Source organism: Siphateles boraxobius, unplaced genomic scaffold, assembly GCF_051911475.1.
Source record: "Siphateles boraxobius isolate OS27281-9 unplaced genomic scaffold, OSU_SipBor_1 130, whole genome shotgun sequence".
NCBI classification, from domain to species: domain Eukaryota; kingdom Metazoa; phylum Chordata; class Actinopteri; order Cypriniformes; family Leuciscidae; genus Siphateles; species Siphateles boraxobius.
Window position 1 is genome coordinate 25,011,140 of NW_027508734.1, and position 13,339 is coordinate 25,024,478.

The following is a 13,339-nucleotide window of genomic DNA, read 5'->3' on the forward strand; positions in this document are numbered from 1 at the left end:
ATACAAGGTTATGTATTAATTTAGATTTTTTTGTCCGGCAAGATGCCCTTTAAATATTTTTTGCAACTTCCTTTTTCCAAGATAACAGCTCTGAGTCTTCTCATAAAATGCATGATGAGTTTGGAGAACACCTGACGAGAGATCGGAGATTCCTTCATACACAATCTCTCCAGATCCTTCAGATTCCCAGATCCATGTTGACGCTTCTTCTCTTTTATCAGCCCACTCATTTTCTATAGGGTTAAGGTCTGGGGACTGGGATGGTCATTGCAGATGCTTGGTTTTGTGCTCAGTGACCCATTTTGTTTGTTTTTGGATCACTGTCCTGTTGAAAGATCTAAACATGGCCAATTATAAGTTTGAGGTTGTCAGGTTTTGATTTTTTTTATCTGTTGGTATTTGATCGAATCCATGATGCCATGTATCTGAACAAGATGTCCAGGACCAGAAAATTAGGCCCAGAGCACTAAAAATACAGCAGAGTATTTCATTTTACACATGGGGTACTTTTTTATCCCTGTATGAACCAAACCCATATTAAGTGTTTGCTGCCAAAAAACTTATTTGTTTCCCTTTTCTTCCCCCCCCATCTGTCCATAGAACATTTGAAAAGTAACTGACACTACTGGAACTTCAAACAGGACGGGTTCTATGGTTAGATGAAACAAAAAAAAAAAGTTTTTTTTGGCAGCAAACACTTAAGACGGGTTTGGTGCACACAGGGATAAAAAAGTACCCCATGTGTAAAATGAAATACTCTGCTGGATATATAATGCTGTGGGCCTAATTTTCAGCCAGAGGTCCTGGACTTCATGTTCAGAATTCAGATACATGGCATCATGGATTCGATCAAAAACCAGCAGCTAAAAAATCTAAACCTGACAGCCTCTGCTAGAAATCTTATAATAGGCAATGTTTGGATCTTCCAACAGGACAGTGATCCAAAAACAAACATCAAAACAAAAATGGCTCACTGAGCACAAAACCAAGCATCTGCAATGGGCATCCCAGTCCCCAGACCTGAACCCAATAGAAAATTAGTGGGGTGATCGAAGAGAAGAAGCGCCAACATGGATCTGGGAAACTGAAGGATCTGGAGAGATTCTGTATGGAGGAATGGTCTCTCATCTCTTGTCATGTGTTCTCCAAACTCATCAGGCATTATAGGAGAAAACTCAGAGCTGTTATCTTGGAAAAAGGAGGTTGCAAAAAGTATTTAATAAAAGGGGGCAAATAATTGTTCCCAATGTGTTTTGGAGAAAAATACTTATTTCATAATGTAAGTTTTCCCACCACCTATGAAAGGTTAGATTTTTCCTCATTTTTAAAATAAAATATCAAATGCATTAACAATGCAGATTAGTTTTTTTACAGCCATCTTTGATCATTTTTTTCCAAGGGGGCAAATAATTCTGACCAGCACTGTATGTAATGTTTTCTCAAATGGAAGTCATAAGGCAATCATGAGATCAAGTACTGTTAGCTCTTAGCATCACATACAGACATTCTTTTCGTTTGTGAGTTTTATTTGCAATGGCAGACCTTTGGGATGCTTACCAATGAATAATCAGTGAAGTCATGTCTTTTCATTAAATGACAATATGTATACATGTACAGTCAGTGTGAATAAAATCATTATAGCATAACTTATGTAGCATTACGTACAAGCGGCATGAAATCCACAAATTCACCTTTATAAACATATAAAATAGCATTTACTCTAAAAAAAAAAACTCTTTAAAGCCCTGAAGATTAATGTATTTTTTTAATTATTTCTCTCTCTCTTTTTTTCTATTCGTGACAGGCTTTTTCTAAATAGTGTGATTTCTGCTCTCCTGGGGATTTTTTTTGTTGTAGTTATTGCTAGTTATGTATTTATAGAATTCTTTTTGGACCCATCAAAACTTCGATCTGACAAGCACTTTCAACAGGGTAAGAGGTGTTTTGTGTGTTTGAATGTACTAAAGTTGGTTCCATTACACACAACAACATATAATACAGTACGTTTTCTCAGATAATGTGATATTTCTGTGTCAATGTTGTCATCCTCTTTATTTCTCATTGTCTTTTTGTCTGCAGTAAGGAATGAATCTGTGGTGTGGTTTGTGTTTCTGCCGGTGGCTCCAGTCACTACAGCAGGTCCAGCCATTCCCGCTCTTGCAGGAGTCACCATTGCTCTGGGCCTACTGTCTGCACTTTTGCTGGGCCACTTACTCTGCTTCCACATATACCTCAGTGAGTAAACTCATCTACCTAACCTACCATTCAAAAGTTTTAGTTGTTTTTTTTTTAAAGAAGGCCTTTTAAAACTGTAAAATTATTGCAATTTAAAATAACACCTTTTATATTTTTATATAGCTTAAAAGGTAATTTATTCTTGTGATGGATCCATTATTCCAGTCTTTGGTATCTCGAGGTCATGCAGATATCATTGTAATATGCCTGGGTTCCTACTCAGTTTGGAAAAGTATGCAATTGTATTTGATACAAGCAGTGTTTTCATGGCAAAAGTTTAGTGATCCTTCGAATTTATTTAAGTGTGTTCGACAATCATCGTTCAACGTCTTTTACAATAAGCGAGTCTCTTTTGAACTTCAATAATCAATTGTGCGTGTGCCATGTGCATGTAAGAGCATGTTATCACTTTGAGAAAACCAATGAAAAAAAAAACGGAGAAAATAATATTTACAGATGCCTGTACGATGTATGAACCATTTATGTTAATTATGGTCTGAAATATCTAAAGAGAGGTTTGGAAATTTGAGTCAGTAATAGTATGGAATTTTTGAAATGGAAAATGTATAGGAACCCTGTTATAATTATCAATGTTGAAAACAGTTTTGCTGCTTAATATTTTAATATAATATATATACATATATTAATATATATATATATATATATATATATATATATATATATATATATATATATATATATATATATATATTAATGTATTATTATTATTATTATTATTATTATTATTGCATTTTTTTCAGGATTCTTTGATAAATAGAAAGTTCAAAAGAACAACATTAAATTGAAATAGTAATGACTTTGTTACAAAAAAATCTAGGCTGTCACTTATGATCAACAATCAATTCATCCTTGCTGAATAAGAGCAGTGATTTCTCTAAAAACAAATCTTACTGACACCAAACTTTTGAAGAGTAGTGTGAGAGATCACTCCCAGCAGTGCGCACTTCTTCCCTCAATACTAACCAAAGATTAAACTGCTACTAGACTTTTAGTGCACTCACATTTTTAATAAGCAACTGAACAGATTAAAAGTCAATGCAGCACACTTTAAAAGAAATATGCATATAATTTAGGGGTGGGGGAAAAAATCGATTCTTAGATGCATCGCGATGCGGACGTGGACGATTCTGAATCGATTCACAAATGTCAAAAATCGATTTTCAAAAAAAAAATTAAAATAAAGCCTATTTATAATGACGTAATATTGACGGAACGCAAAAGACGGAACTCTGAAGCGCGGAAGTGCAGTGCCCGGACCGTCTGTCTGTGGCGTGCGCACATAACAGAGACGCGATGGCTGAGCGCGAAATCCAAACACCCTCCTCGTTAAAAGCTGACGTGTGGAAATATTTTGGCTTCTATGAAGTTGAAGGGGTAAAGGAGCTGGACAAGAGCCACACTAGTTGTAAGCTTTGTAGAATAAAACTAAAATATTTCGGCAACACGACAAATATGAGAAGCCATATGACACGTTTCCACCCAGAGGAGGAAAAACACTCGGCTGTACCAGAGCCGTTTCTCTCTATGGCTCTGGGCTGTACCGGTGTTCAGACGATTTCTGCTGCCTTGTCGAAAAATGCTACCCAAACGCAAATCGATCATAGATAATGTTGATTCATTCTCTATTGTTTCCATAATGGTGTAAATCTCACAATATTATAACATCGTTATTTCATTTTAATCAGGGTAAGTGTATGGGGAGCATATTTGGATATTTTAAATGAACTAGCAATTATCACATTTGATATAACAAGTAAAAATGATATTATATGAAATAAAATTATAATAAAATTCGAAGTTAAGAGTACAGTATAATTTTTTATTTTTAAAACGGTGTGAAAAGTAAAAATTATCATCAAATATTCATCTTTGACCTGTCAAAGTTTCCTACAAGTATCCACAGCAAGGATGCATAGATTTATGGGCGTGGTGAGCAGAAGAAAAATGAGTCTGCACATGCACCAGTAAGTAGCACATCTCGATGGGTAGCATGAATCGTCAGAAGACCTGTTGTTGTTATATTATTAATTTACTACAAGTATGCTGCTAGTTCAGGCACACATTTATTTTCCTGTTGGTTCTTTGCAATGTTAATAAAATATATTGTACGTTAATTCTTTATGGGTCATTACTTTGTACTTTTAAAGCAAAGTATTTATATACACACACACACACACACACACACACACACACACACACACACACACACACACACACACACACACACACACACACACACACACACACACACACACACACACACACACACACACACACAAGATTCAGATAATCGATAATCGCTTTTGAATCGAATCGCAGGCCTCTGAATCGTAATCGAATTGAATCGTGAGGTGCCTAGAGATTCCCACCCCTAATATAATTGCATATGTCATTACAAATATATCTTAAAATTGTTGTTTACTGCAACCAAATAATAACTACCTGCACCTTTTGAATTGCACCAAGAGGTGCAGGTGTATTCCACTGATGTCTGGAATAAAGCAGGTTGATATCTGCCCCATGCCAACGATTTGGTTTGGGCTCAGGCTTTGGTGTCTCAAGTCTTAATCCACAAAACAGTTTGGGCTACTCACTGCCTTATGTTGCCTACCTTCATCGCACATCTGTGTAGCTTAGTGCCAGTCTTGGTAACCATAACAACAAAACACCACAGGCAAGATCAGTTAATTTTCTGAAGCCTCACCGACAAAGACGTTCACCCTGTAGTCAGTCTTTGGTTCTGAGGTTATTTGATGTCTTGTTGCTGTGATTGTTATTCTAATTAAACATTTTCCTCTGTGGGTTTGCCACAAGGGGGCATTCCTAGGAAATCCAGTGTTGGTTCATACTTGGTTCATATCTATCCAACCTATTTGTGAGATCAAATCAGAAATAAACATCCACATCTGCAATAAGAAAATTTCAGTTTTTACCTAAGTATATGATTATGTAGATATGGTTTCTATCCTGAATGATAATATGAATAATGTGATGTGCATGGGTGATATGACAATAGACATTTTGTGTCAGATTCTGTCTCTTTCTCTCCATCTCATTCTTTTCTTCAGTGTGGAACAGACTTAGTACATACGAGTATATTGTGCGACAGCGGCATCGGCAAGAGGCCAAAGATTCTAGAAAGCCTCCTCCAGAAAATGAATCTGAGATTCCCAAGATTAATCTTATCAAGGTACAACACAGACAAACATAAGCATATTTTTAGCACAGCTAACGGTGGTTATTTACATTTTGATGTACTACATCATGTTTTCTTTTTGTGTAAAATAAAAAAAAAATTATATTTGTTTCCACCCACATAAAACCAAGTGTATCAATTTCCTTTTCTATTTAGCTGATTAATTAATAATCAGATGTCACCATTTTGTTGCTAGGCCACTGAAAACAATGCTGGCTCTACACAAATCTGTATTATAATTGTGATTCTATATTAATATTTGAGGAATGCATCAAATGCACAGGTTTAGGGAACCAAATTATTCTTAAGCATTTTCTGGGAACACCTGTTAGTTTTATTTTTTAACATAATTATACATTCAAAAGTTCAAGGTCAGTATGTTTATTCAGAAAGGATGCATTATATTGTCATTTTAATAGACATTTAATTTGTTACACAAAAATGATCGCTTTTAAAAAAAAAAAATGTGACATTGATAATAATAAGAAATGTTTCTTGAGCAACAAATCAGCATACTAATACAACAGTAGTTCACTATTTTAATATATTAAAATAGAAAACAGTGCAATAATAATTAGTTTTTACTTGTATTTTTGATCAAATAAAGCAGTCTTGGTGAGTATAAAGCCCCTTTCACACAGCGCGTTGATCCCGGGAAATTGCCGGGAAATTGCCAGAACACCTTCTGTGCAGAGGTGGAAAGAGTAATAAAATAAAAGTCCTACTACTTCAATGAAATTTTACTTAAGTACAAGTAAAATTACCGGTCTAAAAATCTACTCAAGTAAAAGTTACTGAGTTACTTTTTTAACAGTGGGGGATGGGTGAACAGTGGGTGGGGTGGGGGGACTCTCCCGTGTAGGGTTGTAATGGTATGAGATTTTTACAGTATGATAACGTCTCAGAAAATATCACGGTTTACAGTATTAATCAATTATGAAATAAACGGTATTATTAAATTATGGTTATTATTATTATTATTATTATCATCAGTTAAAATGACAGTTACATTTTAAAAAGTTATAATAAAAAGACAGTTAAAACCAGAAAACAGTTTTTTTGGGGGTTGAACAAATGCTTTTATTACAACAAACTTGAAACCATTTGTTTTTGTTTATTAAAATTTCAATAGAACATGTCTAATCAATTAAATTCAATAATTGATAATGAATTAGATTAGCAACTCATTTTTAACATTAATAATTTATAAATTTTTTTAAGAATAATATAGTCCTATGAAATGTATTTTATTCATAAAATTAATGTTTCTTTTTATGATTTAATCCAAATATATTATCAAAAACGGTGGCAATCAAATGAAAATTTAAACTTGTGTCCTTTTATTTTTTGGGGAAGAGCTGCAAAAACAGATTAACCAAATTAAACCACGGACAAAAAATATATGCCTTAATTAATGTTTAAATAAATTGTATTATTGTTGTTGTTATTATTATTATTTTGAGAAGTACGTTCTATTGTATGCCTACAATAGTAATATATTTCTGTCATAATTTCTCCTAGTTAAACCAAACTTTTATTTTGACGGGTTGTAGTGAAGACCTGTTTCAAAGTGTAAGCCAATTTGACAATGGTTTTTCTCAAATAAAATGATGAAAATGCTCATTAGGCGTTCTCTCAGAGCAGCTCTGGAAATGTTCATGTATTCATCATGTATTCAAATTGTTTGTGAGACGCTGAAAACACCACGGGTACTTGAGTATGTAGTAGACAAAGTGGAGCAGCTCATTCACACCGATTCACAGAAACGCAGAACAAGCAGGTTATATATTTACATAGCTGTACTTTTGCGCTTAAATATTCACAGACCATGTCGCGATTGGAATTATTGCACAGTTCTACTTTCCATGTATTCATCCATCCATTCATTCTTCTGCGTTATGTAAATTCCATTTTCATGACTGGATTCCGGGATTTCCTCTGCATCACGTAAATCATTCGGCCTTAAGTTATAATCGGGACATACATTTATCTGCAGGAGGGATGGTGTCCTATGTATCCTTCTTTTGCAGCCACTTTGTGTCCACATTTTTTGCAAATTGGATATCTCCTCGAGGACAACCAAACTTTTTTCTACATCCAAAGTATTTCCATACTGGCCATAATTCGCTTCATAAGAATTCAAAGGCGCTTCGCTTTCAGCTTCAGCTGGGTCTGCGTCACCTTTTTTGCGCTTTTGTTCTCCCGCCCTTCAATCAATGCAGTAGTTTCCGGAGTGTTATTTTTTTTTCTTTTTTTTTCTTGTATTATTATTTTTTACTCAGTAACGGATATGATTTCAAATGTAGCGAAGTACAATACTTCAAACAAAACGTACTTAAGTAAAAGTAAAATTACAGATTTTAAAAACTACTTAAAGTAGAAGTACACAAAAAAACGACTCAATTATGTAACCCGAGTAAATGTAATTCGTTACTTTCCACCTCTGCTTCTGTGTGAACGCAAACACGACCCGGGATTGATGCTGGGATCTATGTCCGGTTGGGGACCTAGTAACATTGCTGGGATCAGTCCCGGAACGCGCGCTGTGTGAACAAAAATCGTAATCAATGCCGTGTCGTAATGATGACGCTGAAGTAGGGCTGCACGTTTTCAAGTTTTTCATTAACCGTTAACCGAGGCCCTTAGCGGTTAATACTCGGTTAACCATAGTCTACGCGCCGCAACCCCGAGATAGAGACACACGAGAAAGGGGTAGTTCATTTTTAACACCTTTAATAACTGCACAAAACATCTTTAACTTTTAGGTGGCAAAATATTGTTTTAGGCTACCTAATTCTGTGAATTACACTGCACAAACCAAAAGTACTACTGCCGAATGAAGAAAGGCCAGTTCTCCCCAGAACATAAAATATTTATTTTATTTTTCGTGTTCGCATTTATATGGAACAAACAATGGGACGTGGCCGTTCTGGAAGCGGCACTAAAACTTTCACAGAGACCTCAAACAGAATGCACAAAGCCTTTCTTTAAAGTGAATTTCGTTTTGTATTAATTGTATCTTAATTTTAATCAATGTTTCATCAACCAATTACCTGGAAATAAGACGTAAATATAGCAGACATTAGATAATACGGAGCCGCCGGCGCGTGAACTGGAGCTCATCTCATAAACGAATTCCGAAACTCAGCGTAGGCTATAAGGTAGCCTACTTGTCTCACAGACCTGAGAAATAAATCTATATTGAAATGTCTACTTTTAAACAAAACAATTCAAAACGAAAGAAAACAGACTGCTCTCTGCTTATGTAATCCGTATGAAAAGTGCATTTCTCTCTGGCGTGTTCACTGCGAAGATCGCGAATCAGCATTGTCAACTTCATCTTTCCAGCTGAGTGAGCCTGCAAACAATTAAAATGTCTCCTTGCTATATTTGACATATTCATAATCATTACTTTTGCCTGTTCTTTTTGACAGCTTTTAGGTTATTGGCAGCGCAACCCAGGCTACATTACAGCACCGAAAACATGGAGATGGAGATTTTTTTTAAATAATCGCACAACCTATTTGATATTCCAATTAATTAGGCTACTCATCCCAACCAACTATTAAAAAAATGTTTACTTGTAAGCAGTCTTTTTACATGTACGTTTTTTTCTGTGAGCGGGAATTGAAAACCAGGAGTGGACTGTTAGCGAAGTGATTACAGAATGCTAGAGTGGAGAGAGGAACGTGCTTTCGCTCCACTCCAGGCTTTGATCACATCCCCCTCAGCAAGGTGAATACACCTCGTCTTTCCTTAATTTAAGACCTATTCAAACAAAAATTAAGACATTACACTATTTGAGAAATTAAAGCCTATTTACGGCCTTAAAATTATGAAAAGTGAACTTCTTGTGGACAATTCAAATGTCTGGGAGCGCTCTGGTGGTGCAAAAATGTATTACAACTAAATTCAATGCACGCCATTGACGCCACTAAACCGAGGAAAATGTTTCACTCGGTTACGCAATTTTTAACGGTTAATCGGTTGACCATGGACACCCCTACGCTGAAGTGAAATGATAGCGGGCTAGTGAAACGGTACGTAATGCGCTAGTTTACGATCGAATCAGAGAAAAAAATGCACAAGCGTGGTTTCTTGAGAGAGAAATCTCAGCTCATAAGCAAACTATAGATGCTGCTGAGACATTACATGTCACATCGATGTCACATATCTTTACTGGTTGTGTGTGAACGCACTCTCTGATTCCGGAAAATCACTGCCAGTGTGAATGAACCAAAATCAAACGAACCCGGGTCAAATCCCGGGTCACTTTATTCGTGTATTTTCCGGATTCTCAGTGTGAAAGGGGCTTAAGAGACTTCTTTCTAAAACAATAAAAATCTTACTGACCCCAAACTTTTAAACGGTAACGTTAGTACATGTATTAAGATATTGCCTCGACTCCACACTCCCTAAACAACATTCCATAGTGATTCAGTTTTTTGAGCCTTTGAATTAACAAATATCTGTTCTCAAATCTGTCATATTCCCTATGTAGGCTTGTGTACTGTATTTGAATTCTGAAAAAAGTTGCGTTTCCCACATATGTAATCATAAGGCTGGATAGCTCATGGCAACCTAATTGTTGAAAGCCTACAATGAAAGCCTCATGGCAACCTAATTGTTGTAACAACTAGGTTGTTAAAACAACCTACTGCGGGGACGAAATCATCTGCACAGTTGCTTCTCAGAGCAATTAACACATTCCCAGGAAAACTACTCCACCATGCTACTGCCAAATCCTCACAGGGGCACATTGAGCTCACACTGAACTATAGGAAATGAACGCACACCATGAGTTCACTTCCTGCCACAGAGCGCATGATGTGTGTTCTGAGGACAGTTTGACTCTGCCTTGATAGACATTAGCACTATAGCACTTTGAATATAACACTGTAGGCAGGCATGACAGGAACATGGTGATATTACAATTCATATACTGCTTCAGGGGCTTGATTAATTGTGATTTATTTTTTAAAATACTTTATTATTAATTTGGTAATTTTGGTAAAGTTTTTTAACTAACATTAACTAACTATGAGCAAGTCATTTTTTACTGTATTTGTTAATCTTGTTAACATTAATAAATAAAAATACAGCGGTTCATTGTTTGTTCATGTTACTTCAGTGCAATAACTAATGAAACCTTATTGTAAAATTTGGTCCCACTTTATATTAAGTGGCTTTAAGTAATATGTACTTATTTTTCAATGTAAGTACATATGTACTTATTCTGTTCATGTTTTTTTGTAAAACACTTTTTCTGCTATTGAGGTGTGATACGGGTAAGGTTAGGGACAGGTTGGTGTAATGGGTCGGTTTAAGGGAAGGTTAAGGTATAAGGGAAGGGTCAACAGTGTAATTACAAATGTAATTACATAAATTACAGCTGTAATTAAGTTTAGGAATTTTCAAAATATTAGTACAATGTAAAAACATGTATGTACAAAATAAGTCCATTGTATCAAATTATTAATTTCAATGTAAGTATAGTACTTAAAGCCAATTAATATAAAGTGGGACGTAAAATGTTTTTACCAATAATTTTATTTTATGCATGTACACTACCATTCAAAAGTTACATTTTTATTCAATGATGCATTAAACTTATCAATAGTGACAGTAAATATGTCAGTAAATAAATATTTTAAATAAATGTTCTTTTGAACTTTTTATTCTTATTTATAATAATTTATAATGAGAATAAATGTTACTTGAACACTGAATCAGCAAATTAGAATGATGTCTGAAGGATCACGTGACACTGAAAACTAATGGTTCTGTAAATAGAGCTTTGCATTACAGGAATAAATTACATTTGTAAATATATTCAAATTAGAAACAGTTTTTTGTTATTGTGATAATATTTCACTGTATTACTGTTTTTACTGTAAAAAAAAAAGGAAACTTGCCAACTAAGTAGGCTATGTAACAAACAATATTAGCTTTTTACAATTCTGTATGCCATTTTGCAAGAATCTTGTACCTAAACAGGCTGGGTTTGTAGTATGTGTGCTTTTCCAGAAGGGTTATGTAAGTTGACCTCAGCCTTAACTGAGAAGTGTGCATGTGACTTCACTGTTCCTTAAGAACTGTTTGCTGTGGCTCCTTATGTAAATTGTTGTGTTGGGCAGGGCCGCCAGTTCTGTAGTCATATACATGTTGCCACACACACAAGCACACATAAGACACACAAACTTGCACACACAAACTCTTAGATTCTACACTCCTGCTCTCAAAATAAAAAAAAATAAAAAAATCATCCGATAAAAAAGGTGGCATTAGATTCAGCTAGTTTGAGCAAATATGGGTAAATGGGGTTCATCCTTTTTTTTCCTCAAGGTTGTGCGTCACATTATAATGTGGATCTTAATCATATGATGCTTTTTCAGTGTACCAACTAACGTTTCATGCACGACAACTGCTCATAGTCAAAGCAATAGTATTGTATCTCTGTCTCTATGCCTGATTTCTAAGTCTCTGTCATCATGATTTTATTTCCATCATTGTTTTGCTGCAGCAGCAGGTCAGTTATGGTGGGACGCTCGGCTACACAAACCCTGAGATGGAGGTACATGATCCAACCGCCATGGGTCCTCAAGAAAGAACAGCGTAAGTTTTGCCAGCTAGATTAATAGAATGTGATAACTTACTTAAAAATATCACCTAAAAGTTAATCCTAAAAATCTAGCTTTGTGAAATACTCTGAGTTCAGATGGTGAGACTGTGATGCTTTACTTTAATTGCATTTAATAGTACACCAAAATAAAACTAATGACATGGCCAGTGGCAGTGACTAAGAGCTAATGTCACGTACACTACCATTCAAAAGTTTAGGATCAATTTTATTTGATGTATTTTTTAAAGTGCTTCCATATGGTGTTTAATTAAAGTATTTATTTGCTTAAATTAATGCTTTTATCCAGAAAGAACACATTCAGTTGATCAAAAATGACAGTAAAGACTTTAACAACAATTAAGTTTACATTTACAAAAAAAAAGTCTTACAAATACAGTAAATGCTGTTCTTTTGAACTTTCTAATCAACAGAATCATAAAAAAATGTATCACGGTTTCGATAAATTAAACTGCACAATCATTTACAACTATGATAATAAGATTATATGTTACTTGATCACTGAATCATTATATTAGAATGAGTAAATTACAAATTAAAAAGTTATTTTTATTGTAATTATTGAAATACTATTTCACAACATTACTGTTTTTACTGTATTTTTGATCAAATAAATACAGCATTGGTGAGCATAAGAGACTTCTTTCAAAAAAGAGCTTCCAAACTTTTGAACAGATGTGTATATTATGAGACAGGTGTTAAAATGTGTCCAAACAGCTCTTTGTGAAACCAAGTGAGTAAATGTCACTGACTTAGCTAAACACAGTGAAGAAATATTTGAATAGAAAAACAGTCTCTCGTTCACACAAGACTTGGCTTTCTATCCCCTTTAGCTTTGCCTGCATTAATTTCTACAGTCCAGCCAAATCGACATTACTCTGCACATTTTGTTCTAATAGGCTTAAGGGGATGATTGATTCCTTTAACAGTGAAAATAGAAATAATCTAATTTAGTTTATTGGCCAATTATGGTATCATGTCATTCTTCTGAGAACTCTGGAAGGGAATGAAGGATATTAATGCTTTTGTGGAGCAGTTTAAATGTGAGCTATAGCATCAGTTGCAGATTAAAGAAGTTACTCATTTGTTCTTTATATCTGGATGGACCAATCCATTAGCTCCTTGTACATCAGTATGCTCTTTACAATAATCCTTATTTTGCTAAACTTTTTGTTTAATTGAGAAAGCTCTGTAAACTGAGTGTTTGTTAGATATTAAACTTCTCAGGCTACTAACAGGACCAGTTC

General features: G+C 34.8%; 1 protein-coding gene across 4 annotated transcripts in view; it reads left to right on the top strand.

Moving 5' to 3' along the window:
* zdhhc1 (zDHHC palmitoyltransferase 1) overlaps window positions 1–13,339 on the top strand; it is a 50,672-nt gene that overhangs the window by 15,641 nt on the left and 21,692 nt on the right. For 2 of the 4 annotated variants that reach the window (XM_077228906.1, XM_077228909.1), the window contains exons 6-9: window positions 1,805–1,932; window positions 2,080–2,235; window positions 5,325–5,446; window positions 11,979–12,067. In XM_077228906.1, coding sequence (XP_077085021.1) covers window positions 1,805–1,932; window positions 2,080–2,235; window positions 5,325–5,446; window positions 11,979–12,067 — 495 coding nt within the window. Of the gene's footprint in view, window positions 1–1,804; window positions 1,933–2,079; window positions 2,236–5,324; window positions 5,447–11,975; window positions 12,068–13,339 lie in introns of all 4 variants that reach the window. The other 2 variants (XM_077228905.1, XM_077228908.1) reach the window with 1 other exon arrangement.